A 16,605-nucleotide genomic window follows, 5' to 3' on the forward strand; every position below is an offset into this window, starting at 1 on the left:
AATACGTTTTCTATCATTTAGGCCAGAAACTGGTGTAAGTTATAGAGGAAATCTACTCCAGCTCGCAGCTGGAGTAGATTTGACTTTCTAGCGCTCGACCAGAGACGCGTTTCATACATTATGTGCATCTTAGACCGGATTCACACGAGCGTGTTCGGTCCATGATATACGGTCCGTATGTCGGTTGCATTTCCCAGACCGAACACTGCAGGGAGCCGGGCCCCTAGCATCATAGTTATGTACGTTGCTAGGAGTCCCTGCCTCCCCGCAGAAATACTGCCCCGTACTGAAAACATGATTACAGTACGGGACAGTTGTCCCGCAGCGAGGCAGGGACGCCTAGCGTCGCACATAACTATGATGCTAGGAGCCCGGCTCCCTCAGTGCGTTTGGTCCGGGAAATGCAGCCGACGTACGGACCAAACATGGTCGTGTAAATCCGGCCTAACTCTAGCGAGCTTTTGAGTAAAACTGGCGTCTGGAACGCCAGTTTTAACACATACATTAGGGGGGACTTTAAGAGATTTTAATACAAGGCCCTGAACAAGAACATTGGAATGGACAAGTAAGAAAAGAAGTTGGGGATGCCCATACACATAGTAGTAGCATGCTGTTCAGCCAAAAACCGCATCGCAAAATTGTGGTAAAACCGCTGTATGGGCACCTTGGGAAACAGACAGTTACATGCAGACACTATGAATTTGTAAAGCTTAGTTAGGAGGTGCTCCTGCTTAAGCTTGCCATCTGGTGGTAAATCTATGAAACTGCATGCACTTCAGGAATGTAGTTTTAAAGATTTACCACTAGATGGCAGCTTTAGCACACAACTGGCCATATTTTCCATTCTACGCTTGATAAGCAAGACATTGCAAAATCATGCAGAATTTTTATTTTTTTAAAACTGCACAGAAACTGGAGTATAATAAGAATCTGAACTGTTAGTGGTCCCTGAGTACCAGTAGTATGTACAGATTTACAGAAAAATGATCAACTTTAATCTAAAAATGCATTTAAATAGGGTTGTTTTACCAGCTGGTTGCATGGGATATGATCAAGCAAATTTCAAATTATGACATTCGCTATAGAGACGTATTATTTTTTTTTTTCAACACCCTATTCTGTACTCATGCAGCAGGAATAATGACCAATCTGGGTTATGAAAGATTCAGTAATGGAGGGTTGGGAAGAATACATAAAGTATTGGGTGTGGACAAAAAAAAAAAAAAGTAAAAGGGCATGGACGCTGGACAGAAACGGGCACGGTATATTGGGCTTAACGGTTTAGGATAGAAAAACCTATCCTAACTTTAGAGAGGTGATGAGCGTTTCTTCAGGAGATTCAGCAGAAGTGCAGCTGGAAGTCACACTAAATAGAAAATCTGAAGCATATTTATTTTACAATATACACAGGAAGGTCCTTCAAGGACCAGTTTTCACAGTGAGAATGTAAAATTCTCAGACTTTGACCAAGAGTTACTGTCAAACATGAAGGGGCCTTGATAGTGCAAAGTTCTGTCCTCCAGATCTTCTTCCCGTCTCATCACACGTTCTGTAGAAGACTTTTAAAGTTTTCCAATTCCTTTATACTTGTAGAAATTCTGCAGGAAAAGATTTAAAAATAGTTTTTAATATATGGCAAACATAAGGACCCAGATGTAGCAGAGAGGAGTTTGTGTTTCAACCAGAGACTGTACCAAATAATGTTATCTTTGGTTTTACATAGGACTGCAGCTGCTATCCTTTCCTATTAGGGCGTGGCTAAAGGTGTCCCTGCTTTGCGATGACAAGATCTGCTCCCATTTTTGGCAAAAAGTGTACAGACCTGTATGAATGTGCTGTAAATCTGAATAATGCAGCCCCAAAAGAGTTACATACTCAGCTCAGCTACATCTGCAGGTCTTGAAATTGTGGATCTGTTATATGCACCTTAAAAAGACTATCATCTGGTGGGTTTAATGGCAGTGCGGTGTTATAATGTAAGGAGCCCTGGCAATACAGGTCAATTCTAGGAGAGAAGGATTGTAGGGCGCACACTCTGGTCGGAGGGAAGGATCAAAGTCCAGTTCTACAATGACGGTTGTAATCATTCCCTGTTATAGGAGCCTGACTAGGTGCTGGTGCTGCGGATCTGATGCCATTTCATGCCTGCGGCCACTGGTGTACAATAGCATCTGTAGCCACAAAGAGCGAGACCACCACATGGAGCGGACTGGGGGGCACCAATTGGGGAGCACTGATCAGGAGCTATTAGGCCGGGTTCCCACGGGTCAGATACGCTGTGTAAAAATCATTGCGCGTATCAGACCTCGAACTCTAAGGACATTCCATCCGAAAAACCGCACCCCACATTGTGCAGGAAGAAGGAGAGTTCTGGGTAAGTATGAATAATTTTTTTTTGTCCCGAGTTGCGATTTTTGCGGCGGAATCACTGCTATTCCACCGCAAAACTCACAACACTGGGCTTTTTGTTGTAGGTTTTGTATCCCCCATTGAATTCAAACCGCAACAGAAAATCAACAGAAACGTTTTTTTTCTGCAGCGCGGGAATGAGACTTAACAAATTTCATCCACTTAGCTGCTACTCTAAATGCTGCGGAATGTCCGCACAGAATACCGTTCCGGAAATTCTACAGTGTTTACGCTATGTGGGAACCCGGCCTTATGGAAAGAACACATGGAGCGGCAGCCGCCCATGGCCTGAAACCACGCCCCCACGCGGTGGTAAATGCTGCACGATCTCTCCGTCAATTGTTCGTCCATTAGCCGCTGCATGAGGGTGTGGTTTCGGCTGGTTGCAGCTGCCACCGTGAGTGTTCAGTCCTATGGATGCCGGACTTGGTCCCTGTCGTGTGAATAGAGCCTGAGTGTCGGCCGTTTTTCATCCGTTTTGCATCTGTTTCGTTTCCTTTCGCTTTCCCTTTTTTTTTTTTTAAACGGCTGATTTGACCCGTTTTGCATCCATTTTTTTCCCTGTCCGGATGAATTTAATTTGTAAATTTTCTGCCCCCCCCCCCCCCCCCCCCTGTAGGTAATGCCACACAAAACCCTTGTACATAGCCACCCCCCATAGATTGCACCTTCGTGCAGGTGACCGCTGCTCCAGGAGAAGTCCCTGACTTCACTGTCCATATATGGACAGTGAAGTCAGGGACTTCTCCTGGAGCAGAATCCCCAGCCACAGCTTCGGAAATGCTGTGGCCGGGGATTGGGGATTCCGCTCCTACAGGGAGCAACAAAATTGTGAGGAGGAGAAGAGAGTGAGCGAGCGGCAGAAAGCTCGGCCATCAGTCGGATCACATCAGAGTGACAGCTGTGCTGTAAACGGCCCCATAGACTTCTATGGGAGCCGTGCGGCCTGGAGAACGGCCCAAAACAGGACATGTCCCATTTTTTGACGACCCGGTTTACCGGCCATCAAAAAATCGGCCGTGTGAATAGCTCCATTTGGGGTCAATTGTTCCTACTGCGGCCGTGTGACGCACATTCAAAGAACGGCTGTCACATGGCCGAGAATCCCGGTCGTGTGAATAGGGCCTAAGGGTAAGATCGGATTAAGAGGTTTACAGGTAGAAAGTAAATAAAGCTTAAAAGTGGTTGTCCTGGACTATAAAAACATGGCTGCTTTCTTCCAAAAACAGTGCCACACCTGTCAAGAGGTTGTGTGCGGTATTGTAGCTCATCTTCATGCTCTTCAATGGAGTAGAGCTGCAATACCAGACACAATCTATGGACAGATGTGGCGCTGCTTTTAGAAGAAAGCAGCCATGTTTTCCTCATCTTTGACAGCCCTTGTAGAATGAAAAGCTCTGCAACTTTCTCATATACTTTGTGTTTCAATTCTGATCAATTTTCAAAACATTTGCTTGCTGTAAGTGAATGGAAATACTCTGGTTTACACCCAGAGACTAAAATCCTGATATAGTGTCAGCAGGACATAACAGAATATCTACACAGTTTTCAAGATCTCTGCTGTCAGTGAATGCAAATTTGTTACACATTAATACAAAAGTATGGTAAAAAAAAAAAAAACTTCAATATACAATGCAAGTTATTTATAGGCAATGAATTAACCCCCCCTGGACCAGCGAGCGCACTGACCTTCCAAAAGCATTGAGAAGGGCCACGATTTCCTGACGCTTTAAGTTGAATCCGTATGAAGGTCCAGTCTCTGGCATTCTCTGAATTTGTTTTTCTGAGAAAAGGATTTTCAGGGCTGTACCCAACCCCTGAGTCTGCGGGATGGAATTCAATGGTTTAAAAAAAAAAAAATAAAATTCATAAAATTAAAAAATACGTTTTACCCCCACCACTTAACCTTACCGCCATGGTGCTCTTCTCATCCCACCCCCAAGAGAAGTGTAATTATTTTTTTTTTCCTTTTGTAACCCAGCTTTTGACATCTATATTTCTAATGGCAGGGAACAGCGAGACAGGGTCATTACTTGACGCCTATTCGTAGCTCTAAAGGGGGGGGGGGGGTGTGAGCTCCTCTGCAGAGGGGGAGTTAGAAGACTGTATGGTAACAGGTGACCTGCAGGGGACAGGAGGATCTGAGTGACAAAGGCCGACACTGTGATGGAGCTGCAGGTGTCACCTAATCCATCCGTGTACTGTTGCTATGCAACATCCCAGCATTTCCCTTTAAATGTAACCACCCAATCATACCGCGGTATCTTATGTGTCACATGACCCACCTGCAGCTTCCCCCAAAGCCGGCATTTAAAGCAGCCGACACAGTCCATTATCCTGGAGATGTTTCTGAAGTGATGTCGGAAATCCTCCTGTAAGAGATAAAATGGTGTTATATTCAGGCGTCAAATACAATGTAACGGAACCCAGAAAAAGAACACTGCAATCATCGTCATCATCATCATCATCAATGAATCACGACCACCATTTAGATTCTACCTCGTGCAGAATTATCCACACCACAGGGATTTTTGAGTTGGTTTTTAACATTTTAAAACTTCGAATAGGACCCATTTAAAGGGTAGCTAAATGTTTGACAAACTTCTGACATGTCAGAAGTTTGGATTGGTGGGGGTCCTAGAACGGAGACCCCCACCGATCGCTTGAACGAAGCACCTGAAGCCCTTGTGTGAGCGCTCAGCCGCTTCGCGTCTGTTCGGCTTTTTCTGGAAAGCCGATGTATCAGAGTACGGGCTCATAGACTTTCTATTGAGTTCGTACACCGATACATTTATTTCCGGAAAAAGCAGAACAGACACGAAGCGGCTGAACACTCACACGAGCGCTTCGTTCTAGCGATTGGTGGGGGTCTCAGTGCTCGGACCCCCACCAATCCAAACTTCTGACACGTCACTATGACATGTCAGAAGTTTGTCAAACGTTTAACTACACGAAGTGTAACACCAAAATTCTGTGCCGATTAATTTCATAATATATCTCCATTTTCCTGCTACAGAGCTCCAGATTCCCGGCTTCCCTGCATACAGCAGTATATACAGCTTTCATGGAGCCCAATAATAAAACCATATGCAGTAAGCTCCCTCTAGTGGTGACTGTAGGCAGCAAGAATGGTATAGTTTAACTTCCCGGCTATGCAGGGGATTTGGTGCTCTGTATCAGAAAAACTGAGCTCCGACCGCTATAAATATAAATTGTAAGAGTCACCAGGCAGGGAACAATGTAGGTTTAAAAAGAAAAAATGATTACATTCAGATCTTGCGGAGTTTCCTTTACTCCACTGGAAACAGCCTGGCTGGGGGTGTCGTCCATCCAGATGATACACAATTTTTCAATCATGTGAACAAAACCCATAAACCACGGCCCCTGCATGTGATCGCCATCTGATGATCCCTGGACCACGAAAGGCCCTATTACACGGGCCAATTGTCAGGCAAATTCTCTATCGGCCGATCAGATCATTTATTCAGCAAGAAATATTATCGTTATCGGCAGCACATCTTGGTGTGTAAACATGGATATTCGCTGCCGACATGATAATAATGTATGGGGACGAGCGATCGTAGTAACGAGAACTCATTCCCATACACAGCACCTTGTGAAAGGAGCGAACGAGCGCCGATCAACGAGCTGCCTCGTTGATCGGCGATCGTTTACACGGCCCATGTCGGGTTGTGTATGAGTACCCCAAGTCTCATGTCATCTAGATTTATTACACCAGTCATGAATAGAATGCCATAACTACAGTAAAGACTGACACAGGCAGAACAGTAGGAGAAGGAGCGCAGTTGTGGCTGTAACAGGACAATTTATATTTCCCATATATTCGATCGTTTGTTTACCTTTAATCTATCCGCTTGTTTCTTATCCCCAGCAAAAAGTGAGTTTTCATCGAAGTGCAGAGGGAAATCTCTACAATAATTGAGAACAAGTCATTAAAAAACATTTGAGAACATATATTGGCATATCGCTACAGAACACGTTGGAGCTAAATAAATAAAAACCCAATAATCTGGCACCTCCTAACAAAGACCATTATCTTGTATGCTCCAGACGACTACGGAATTTACTGGACCTATGGGGAATTCCTGACTACTGGACATTTAGAGTACATATTACATTGCAGGGTCTGAAGTCCGAAACCCACCCCCTGCCTCAGCACAGGCTGCTGCTCGGTCCCTCCCCCATGCTTTATACTGCAGCTCTGTGTGCTCACATTGTCTCCTGTATATAAGAACTAGACAAAGCTCTGTAATAAAGGCACCCTGCAGGGCACACAGAATTTTGATGCAGAAAATAAAGTGTTCGTGTAGTAAAGATGGCTGGACCATTGTACAAAACAAGAAATTAAATCTTGGATCAGCCCCTTTTTCCTCATAGATTGTAAGCTCTTGGAATCAGGGTCCTCACCCCTCTTGTTTTGAATTGTTAATACGTTTTTTCACTATGTAATGTCTGATATTGTCCGTACATGTTCCCTCTGAATCGTAAAGTGCTGCAGAATATGTTGGCGCTATATAAAGATTATTATTATGTCAGTGAAGTAAAGCAGCAGTGAAGTAAAGCAGCAGTGAAGTAGAGCAGCAGTGAAGTAAAGCAGCAGTGAAGTAAAGCAGCAGTGAAGTAAAGCAGCAGTGAAGTAAAGCAGCAGTGAAGTAGAGCAGCAGTGAAGTAGAGCAGCAGTGAAGTAAAGCAGCAGTGAAGTAAAGCAGCAGTGAAGTAAAGCAGCAGTGTAGTAAAGCAGCAGTGAAGTAAAGCAGCAGTGAAGTAGAGCAGCAGTGAAGTAAAGCAGCAGTGTAGTAAAGCAGCAGTGTAGTAAAGCAGCAGTGAAGTAAAGCAGCAGTGAAGTAAAGCAGCAGTGAAGTAAAGCAGCAGTGAAGTAAAGCAGCAGTGTAGTAAAGCAGCAGTGTAGTAAAGCAGCAGTGTAGTAAAGCAGCAGTGAAGTAAAGCAGCAGTGAAGTAAAGCAGCAGTGAAGTAAAGCAGCAGTGAAGTAAAGCAGCAGTGAAGTAAAGCAGCAGTGAAGTAAAGCAGCAGTGAAGTAAAGCAGCAGTGAAGTAAAGCAGCAGTGAAGTAAAGCAGCAGTGAAGTAAAGCAGCAGTGAAGTAAAGCAGCAGTGAAGTAGAGCAGCAGTGAAGTAGAGCAGCAGTGAAGTAGAGCAGCAGTGAAGTAAAGCAGCAGTGAAGTAAAGCAGCAGTGAAGTAAAGCAGCAGTGAAGTAAAGCAGCAGTGAAGTAGAGCAGCAGTGAAGTAGAGCAGCAGTGAAGTAGAGCAGCAGTGAAGTAGAGCAGCAGTGAAGTAAGTAGGGCAGCAGTGAAGTAAGTAGAGCAGCAGTGAAGTAAAGCAGCAGTGAAGTAAAGCAGCAGTGAAGTAAAGCAGCAGTGAAGTAAAGCAGCAGAGTAGTAAAGCAGCAGTGTAGTAAAGCGTAATAAATGCAGCAGTGTAGTAAAGCAGCAGTGTAGTAAAGCGTAATAAATGCAGCAGTGTAGTAAAGCAGCATTGTAGTAAAGCGTAATAAATGCAGCAGTGACACGGGTCTTACTTGGCATTCTGGAGAATGTCGAGCAGAAGTTTCTTGGTTTGCAGATCTTGTGTTTCGTTTCCGGTATACAGCCAAAAAGACTGGCGCTCGAAGAAGGGCAGCACCTTGGAAATGGCTCGAAGCTCAATCAGATAGATAAAGTACAAGTTCTTCAGTCTCCTTGGACCTTCATTCTGGGTCTGCGTGGCATCAAAGCGGATCTGGAATTCTGTGGTATTGTGGCCCCAAATTTTATTCATCCATGTGTCTGTGCAAAAAGACCAAATAGCGGTTACACAGCGCGGCTACGAAGTGACCTGAACCTCGGAACGGGGCACTGCTCCATACAGAGCTGTGATAAGGACAACAGTTGCATTGTCTAATGAAATCTACCACCTGCCTCATCAGACGACTACTCAGTCCCTCCCCCATGCTTTACACTGCAGCTCTGTGTGCTCACATTGTCTCCTGTATATAAGCACAAGCCCTCCAGGATGTCAGTGCATGGAAAGCTGATTTTTAATCACAACAATGGTAGAGTTTATACACAACAACTAACTCAAGGGCAAATGCAGGATTTTTAAAAGGGGTTTTTCCAAAAATACCCACTTTAAAGTTACACGCTCCTTATATAAAGCAACTTTCATCATATACGCCTGCAGCTAGCGCCCCTCATCTTTACCTTGCATTAGGTATCTTGCACTGAGATGAATATTGATGCTGGCGTGCAGTCCTGAAATGAGCCTGTAGAAGGCCCTCTTCTCGACGCACAGGCCTGAACGAAAAATAAAATAAAGAACGCGTGTTAAAAACGCACAAAAATAAAGAAGAACTTGCATCTAAAAAAGGGGAAAAAAAACAAGGCAACCCGATATACATTAAAATCCAACGCTGAAAGGGTTTTCCAGGACTTTAATACAATTCATTTATAGGGGTTTTAATATGACCGAGAGGGGCAGGGGGAACCCTCTTCTCGTACCTCAATCAGCCGAAGCCTCTGCGAAGACTATGGAGGATCATGGTTGTCCATTGAAGTCAATGGACAACCATGGATTTTAACTTTATATATAGTTTCAAGATCACTAAAGCAAAATAAATCAAATAGTAATATATTCGGCATCACGCCATGACAGGAGGTCCATGACACGTCAGGTAACAGCAGCAGGCAGTCGCAGAACGACACGACGTCGGCATAGACATCACCTTATAATGGCGGGTCTCAACTGGCAGCCGTGATCACATGACATTTCATGGATGCACCCCCACTAAACAGCAGAAATGAGGGGCCACAGCACTCACTGGAGCGCCGCACCCCCTTCATTGTAGTAACAACACAACGCCATCCGTGTACTAAGCGGCTCCACATCATTCAAGTGACGTTGGGGCAGAGCTGCAGTACCATATACAACCACTGCCCGTTCTGCTGATCAGTGAGGGTACTGGAGATTAGACCCCCCCACCAATCACACATTGATGTTCTATCCTACGGGCACGCCATCACTGTTAAATCTTGGAAAACCCCTTTAAATACAAGATAGATTTACAATATATGGACTCTTGCCAAATTTCAAGGACCTACCTTCCAGCCAGCTGTAGAACATGATCTCTGCAAAATACCAAAAGAAACGGTTATAGAGACGTAGACCGCGAACAGGATTATAATCATTAGTATGTGCGGTCATTCTGATATTATTACTCACTCCAGAGGCAATTTTTTTTTTTAATAAAATGGATTCCTGCAAACATAACATGGGTGCCTATGGGCGACGTATGCCACTGTATAGCGTACGTCACAGGTATCTACACCATAATCTTTACAACTTATAAGTTAACCGATACCATTATAGCGTTTATGCGGCATATGCCCATGAAATAAAATAGCATTTTCTATGGGCGACTATGTTGGTATCCGTTTAACATATACCTCATGAATAGGGTCATGAGAGTTCATGACACGTATGTTAACCATTAAACTCCATGGTGACGGATGTCACTAATAAGGAATTCGTCACAGCCTACATTTAAGGTATATGTCGGCAGGTCTTCCAGGCGTATACGTTAAACGTAGGCCAAAAACGTGATGTGCACAGAGCCTAAAAGATACAAAGTTAATGTCATCATAAACAAATATGAATCCACTATAAAAGGAATGCAATACAATAGCTGGCCAGCAGGTGGCAATGTTCATTACAATTTTATATTGTGTTTACCCAGCAATGGGTCCCCCGGGCCCCGCATCCACCAAGTCCGTACATAAAATCATAATTTAGTAAAATTATCTGGTTTAGATACCCTACAAATCATTAGTTTTTAGTCTCAGTTTCTGCCCAATCTTCAGCAAGTCATTTCCACTTATAAGTTACGCCAGACGTGGCCCAGTTCAAGCAGACCCGTGCTTTTCAAAAGGGCCCAGCTCATAGGAAAGCCGAAATAGGATCAATATGAAGAACGTTATATTATATTCTCCTTACCGTCATTTTCACCTGAAAGCAAAAGGAAAAAGTAGATCGGTGAAAGAGTCAAAGAATAACTATAATCTAATCATATAAAAGGGACTGCAGCCATATAATAGAGGTAATACGGCACATTGTGTTATATTACGTTTAATTACCTAACAAACATCTCATAAAACAATAGCCGTGACCAGGACCTTGTATAGTATATAGTATATATCTCTTATCACCAGCTTGGGTGCCACGACAGCAGTCACCCATCATCCACATAGCTATGCCGTGGTACATTCCCACATTTCCATAATTAGGCAGAATTGCCATTGATGACTCTAGGAAAGCTGGGTGACAATCCCTGAACAAGCAGTAACGGCAGCCATATTGATTGTCACCCATCTTCCCCAGAAACGGACAGAACTTAGAAACGGCCATTCAAATTTTGTCTGTCTACATGGGTAACGTAATGTCAAGTGAAGCGGCCATTGTTACTACACCACATACAAACATATAAATCCTCTATTGTAAGATCATAAAACATATAAAGGCCTCAAGAAGCAGGGTCACCCATAGCAACCAATCAAATCACTGCTTACATTTTCAAACCTGTTGTAGAAAAACGAAAGCTTAAACCTGATTGGTTGCTATGGTCTACACTGACATGGTTTCTTACAACAGTGCGTAGGCCTGAGGCCCAGTGATAGACTGATCCCATATTTACCTAGTGTGGACGCCAGAGGATTCAATGGCCGCTTTACTGCTTTGGGCCTATAAAAAATATATATATTATATATAAATAAAAAAAGATCAGACATGTTCAATAATCTCGCATTTGGTGGCAACGGACATACTGCCATGCTATTCATCCATACCGATTATATACATGCATACACCTTCACAATGAGACTGTATTTACATATTCAAATTCCTTTAATCTGGCACCCAATAATTCAAAAAGTCCAGCACCTGAATTCTCCCAACCATGTGTGGTTTTAATAAACGTACATGACCGCACCGTCCACGCATATCTATGGAGGTTTTTCATAGTGATCTCCGTATATACGCAGATGGATATAATCGGTCCAAGGTCATGGACGACCTGATCACATGACCCTCAATCACTGTAGATCTGGTCAAGATTCCATCAGCTTTTGCCTCGTTAATCGCTCGTACTGGAATGTGGTTGCAAGAATGGGCAAGATCAACACAGATTTTATAGAACTAGACAAGCCCTTTATATCTGCAAAATATGACCTGCTGTGTATTAAACATCATTTTGCCTCCATATTTTAATTGCGATGCTCATTGGGAAGCCGTGTGAGCGGATAAGTCCGCTAGAAATACACAACCCCATAATGGAGGGGTGTTCGCAACATGGCGGCAACAGAGCTTGTCCAAACCAAACGTAGCGAAATTGTTGAATATTTTCCGTCCAGAATTGCGGACGGAAGATACGCAGAATACAGTAGCAGCAAAGATTTAACAACGCTACGGAAAATTTTCCGAGCAGAAGTTGACCTCGTGGTGCGTATTTCTCGGACCGCAGCATGTCAATTCCTGCTGCAGAAAATGGACTAAATTGCTGCATTTTTCAGATGTCACCATCTCCCAACATTGAGAAAAACAAAGCAAAATTCACACTATTTTCTGCAGTAAAAAACGCAGGAAATTGTGCGTTTTTTCTGCAGCGGAAAACCTGCTAGTTTCTGCAGAATTGCTGCAGAAATGTTCTGCAGCAATTCCATCACGTGTGGACAAGCCCTTAGGCCACATGTACACGTTGCAGAATTTGGGGCGGAAAATCTGCATCAAAACCGCAGGTAATTCCGCAGGTAAAATCCGCACCTAATAGTGCATTTTTAATGCGTTTTTTACATTTTCATGCAGAAATTGGTGCGTTTTTATGCTGCAGATTTTGGTGCGTGGTTTGTTTGTTTGTTTGTTTTAACTAGTCAGAAACAATTCGCAAGCGGAAACGCAAGATAAATTGACATACAACATGTAGAGAAGGTTTCTTGAAATCTCATTTTCGTCGCTGGTACTGTAGAACACTTCAAATTTGCCGCATGGCAAATCCGCACGTAATCCGCATTGTGTGCATTTGGCCTTATACTTCACAAAAATACAATGGCAATCTCATAGGACAGCCCCTCAAAACTTCCATGGTAACGTTATATATCTCGGCTATAAATAGGGCAATCAGATACACAGACACTGTTAGGGGATGGGTGAAGAAAGTGTGAAAGAAAAGAAAAGACCCCGCCCCCCCCCCCTCATCCTGCCACAATCTGGCGAAAGGCGGCAGTTACTTAACGTACTGTAAGGTGATGTAATATAACAGAAAGCGATCAACGCGGAGCGTCTAAACATTGAGAAATCCCACTCAGGAGGCAGCGTGTTTTATCTATAGAATTACCTTTATCATGTCAATGAGAAGCCACAGGATTAAGATGGCGGATCAGGTTGTCAATTTTAGGCTATGTTCACACGGAGTATTTTGGGGGAGGAATATCTGCCTCAAAATTCCGTTTGGAACTTTGAGGCAGATATTCCTCTCCCTGCACGCTGATTTTCGCGGCAATTATCGCCCGCGGCCATTGAGCGCCGCGGGCATAAAACAGCGAGATACACGCTTTCTCCTGCCTCCCATTGAAGTCAATTGGAGGTCAGAGGCGGAAGCGCCCGAAGATAGGGCATGTCGCTTCTTTTTCCCGCGAGACAGTTTTACTGCTCGCGGGAAAAAGACGCCGACGCCTCCCATTGAAATCAATGGGAGGCGTTCTCGGGCCGTTTTTGCCGAGTTTTGCGACGCGGTTTCCGCGTCAAAAAACTCGGCAAAATACCCCGTGTGAACATAGCCTTAGAGTTGCAGTGTCAGAAAAGAAGTCCAGGTGCAGAGGCATCTCCCGCGATAATTTGCTAATTTTTGAGGAACAGGAGGCTTGGAGTTAGTGACCATGTCACCCTAAGCCCAGGGTCCTTTTGCGATGGTCACGAGGCGACTCCCCCCCCTGAATCGCAGTAATAAGGCTATGTTCACAAAGAGTTTTTTGCAGGCAGAATTTCTGCCTCAAAATTCCGTTTGGAAGTTTGAGGCAGATTTTCCTGTTCCTGCACGCCGATTTTCGCGGCGTTTTTCGCCCGCGGCCATTGAGCGCCGCGGGCATAAAACTACGAGAAAAACGCTTTCTCTGCCTCCCATTGAAGTCAATGGGAGGTCAGAGGCGTAAACGCCCGAAGATAGGGCATGTCTCTTCTTTTTTACCGCTCACGGGAAAAAGACGCCTCCCCCTCCCGTTGAAATCAATGGGAGGCATCTTTGGGCTGTTTTGGACAAGTTTTTTGGCGCGGTTTCACTCTGTGTGAACTTAGCCTAATAATGTTGCTGCAACGCGAACCATGAAACCGTGGGAACCTATCCTTAGGGTCCATGCACGTATCAAAGCTTTCCGCAAAGACACTGTACGGCGACACGCAGAATCTCTATAAGCCTCAATTACAGCTGAGTAATTAGCTACAAGCGGTTGCCTGCAAGTCGAAGCAAAAGTCGCAGGATTACTGCAACCGTGCTGCGACAATGTTTTCCTATGGTAAAAAAAAAAAAAAAAAAGTTGCAAGCAACCATGTAACTGCTGAAACCGGACTGTCATTCGGTAGGGACATTCATTGTTTGCTTCCAGTGGATGTAATGCGGTCCCTGGTCACGTGATGGACAGAAAGGTGCTGGAATCGTTACAAGACACAGCTCTATTACAAATACTGTAACGATCCCAGCACCTGTGTGTACATCACATGACCATGGACAGAATTTTATCCACTGGAAGTAAACAATGATGTTTCTATTGAAGAACAGCAAGCAGAGATCTTAAAAAACAGTGAGGAATTAATACAGAAAAAATATTGGAAGATTGTAATACTTTTTTAATTATACAAAAAAAAATAATAATAATAATTTTCTAAAAACCGGGCGTCCCCTTGAATTGGTCTCCTAAGTAGGCAGTGGTAGAGTGCAGCAGGAGAATTCAGCTATATATGCATGGATATATTCCGGTATCAGCTCTGGGTATATGAACACTGTGGTTTTCCAACAATTCTGGCACTGCAGATAAATAACGCCAAAAACAACTTTGAATCCAGAACCCCACCAGTAATCCAGAATGTTTTCTATATTGTCTGTCTCTGCCGCTACTTTTACCTTCTATCATGAGAAGTTACATAAGACTGACTGAACGGTGTGTGTTGCTGTCAGATGTAGCAGAGCCCAATCTTCCGGGGATAGACCTTCAGTGTTTACAGAATGAACAGCTGCCAAATGGTCAAGTCCTATTGGATGCAGTAGCCTAATCTAAGCCAATCAGGGGGCAGTAAGCAGCCAGAATTATGTAATTGTGCCCGACTGTCTCAGGAAGCCTGCTGGGAGGCGATGCTAGAAACTTCTGCCGTTTCCAAACTTCAGTTTTTCTTTAAAGGAGAAATCTTGTGAAAACTTACTCACCACATTAGAGGGGTTGTCTCATGATAGACAGTTGCATTTCGCTATAATATTGATTATAATGGGATGGCCACGTGGCACGAAGCTTTCCTAGCACAGCTGTAAATTAATTCTAGCGATCAGACATTGGTGACGTATTCTAGCGCCCAGGTCAGAAGGTTGTATCTACCGCACTATGTTTTAAACGGATAAAATAAAGAGACTGTTTTGACAGATCGCCGAGTGCCGCAATTTCAACACTTTGCTGATGTAGAACGTTCTAGCGATACGCTACCAGCATCAATAATGAGGCAGTAGGGCAGATTGCGCCAAGACCTTGTCGGAAAATGTAGCACATTTAAGGCGCATAATGTCACATTTCGTTTTAGACCCATCATGAAGCAAATGCGCCAATGAGAACAGACGTTTGCGTCTTAGTAGGACACTTTTCATGAACGTCTAAAAAAGGGGCAGGGGTCAAATTGCGCCACAATTTGCTGAAAAAATACAGTCATAAACTAAGTCAACCTAGAGGTATAAGGAAGAGGAAAGAGTCCAACATGTCTAGCAAGATGCGCCAAATTTAACATATAGCTTGAACCACTGTGATAAATTTGGTGCAACTTCTGACTGCCTGGACTACGTTTTTGCCGTCTAAATTTTATCATAAGTAAATCTGCACCCAATCTCTTTAAAACATCTGGTTGTTGTTGCCCTCCCCCGGGATTATATTTACTGGAACATGCGGATGGTCCCATTCCGAGATATTTCTTTGATAGGTTACACTCTCTTACGGCTAGCTTTGTATGGGGGAGGTCTCGAAGGAAACTCGCTCTGGCCAAGCTACAGCGTCCATGGGATAGGGGGGGATGGCACTGCCTGATTTTTACATTTACTTTTTGAGTGGCCAACTGCGGTATTTGAAGGAGTGGATTAGCCACGGCACGGAATCCTTTCCCGACTACGCTTTGGGTCAGGTGCTGGGAATATCCGTCATGTGGCCGGTGCTGGAGAATCCCGCTTTGTTTAGAGGGAACCTGCTCTTACTTCACAGATTAGCGCATCAGGTGTGGAAGGCAGCTAAATTGATGTGTAGTTTTGGGGCTATGGAGGAAGGGACGCCGATGTGGGGTAATCCCATGTTCTCACACTTACATTAGTTGGAGGGATCGGAGTACTGGAAGGTCAACGGAGTTCGGTGTTTAGGGAAAGTTTATAATGACAATGTGTTGCTGTCATTTACTCAAATGATGGAGAAATATGGTTTAAACCGCACCCAGTTCTATAGGTATCTGCAATTAAGACATGCGCTGACCGCGCAATTCCAAGTGCAATCTCAAGTCTCTTTCAAAATTCCCGCTGATTGGAGTTCTGAAGACACAGGGACCCAAGGGTATGATCTCGGCACTATACACCCATCTCCTGAATGCAAAAATTGAGTCGCAAGCGCTCTCTGTGCAGATGGCACGGCAGGAGGCTATCCCAGGTTTGTCAGAGGCAGACTGGTTGGAGGCTCTGGAGTCTCCTATACTGGTATCTCCTTCTGTTAATAATAGAATGACCCAACTGTATATTATACACCAGTGCCATCTTACACCGACTATTCTACATCGCATGGGTCGGATGCCAAACTCTGAATGCCATAGATGCCATTCCTCTGGGGCTGACTTCATGCATCTCATCTGGGGATGTTCGAGTATTAGCTTATTCTGGGATGGGATACTTGAGGTTTTGAATAGCAA

The 16,605-nt window shown here is 44.1% G+C and overlaps 1 protein-coding gene across 1 annotated transcript in view; it reads right to left on the reverse strand.

Annotated features, from left to right (window-relative positions):
* Positions 1-1,375: 1,375 nt before the first annotated feature.
* The window catches only part of ERO1A (endoplasmic reticulum oxidoreductase 1 alpha), a 36,247-nt gene continuing 21,017 nt past the window's right edge, over positions 1,376-16,605 (reverse strand). The window contains exons 8-16 of the mRNA XM_075844129.1: positions 11,114-11,160; positions 10,417-10,428; positions 9,525-9,551; positions 8,628-8,720; positions 7,967-8,213; positions 6,270-6,339; positions 4,695-4,781; positions 4,099-4,232; positions 1,376-1,598 (exon numbers count right to left, since the gene is read on the reverse strand). Of these exons, the coding sequence (XP_075700244.1) occupies positions 1,541-1,598; positions 4,099-4,232; positions 4,695-4,781; positions 6,270-6,339; positions 7,967-8,213; positions 8,628-8,720; positions 9,525-9,551; positions 10,417-10,428; positions 11,114-11,160 (775 nt within the window). The 3' untranslated portion in view covers positions 1,376-1,540. The remainder of the gene's footprint in view (positions 1,599-4,098; positions 4,233-4,694; positions 4,782-6,269; positions 6,340-7,966; positions 8,214-8,627; positions 8,721-9,524; positions 9,552-10,416; positions 10,429-11,113; positions 11,161-16,605) is intronic.

The sequence above is a fragment of the Rhinoderma darwinii genome, chromosome 12 (genome assembly GCF_050947455.1).
Source record: "Rhinoderma darwinii isolate aRhiDar2 chromosome 12, aRhiDar2.hap1, whole genome shotgun sequence".
Lineage (NCBI taxonomy): Eukaryota > Metazoa > Chordata > Amphibia > Anura > Rhinodermatidae > Rhinoderma > Rhinoderma darwinii.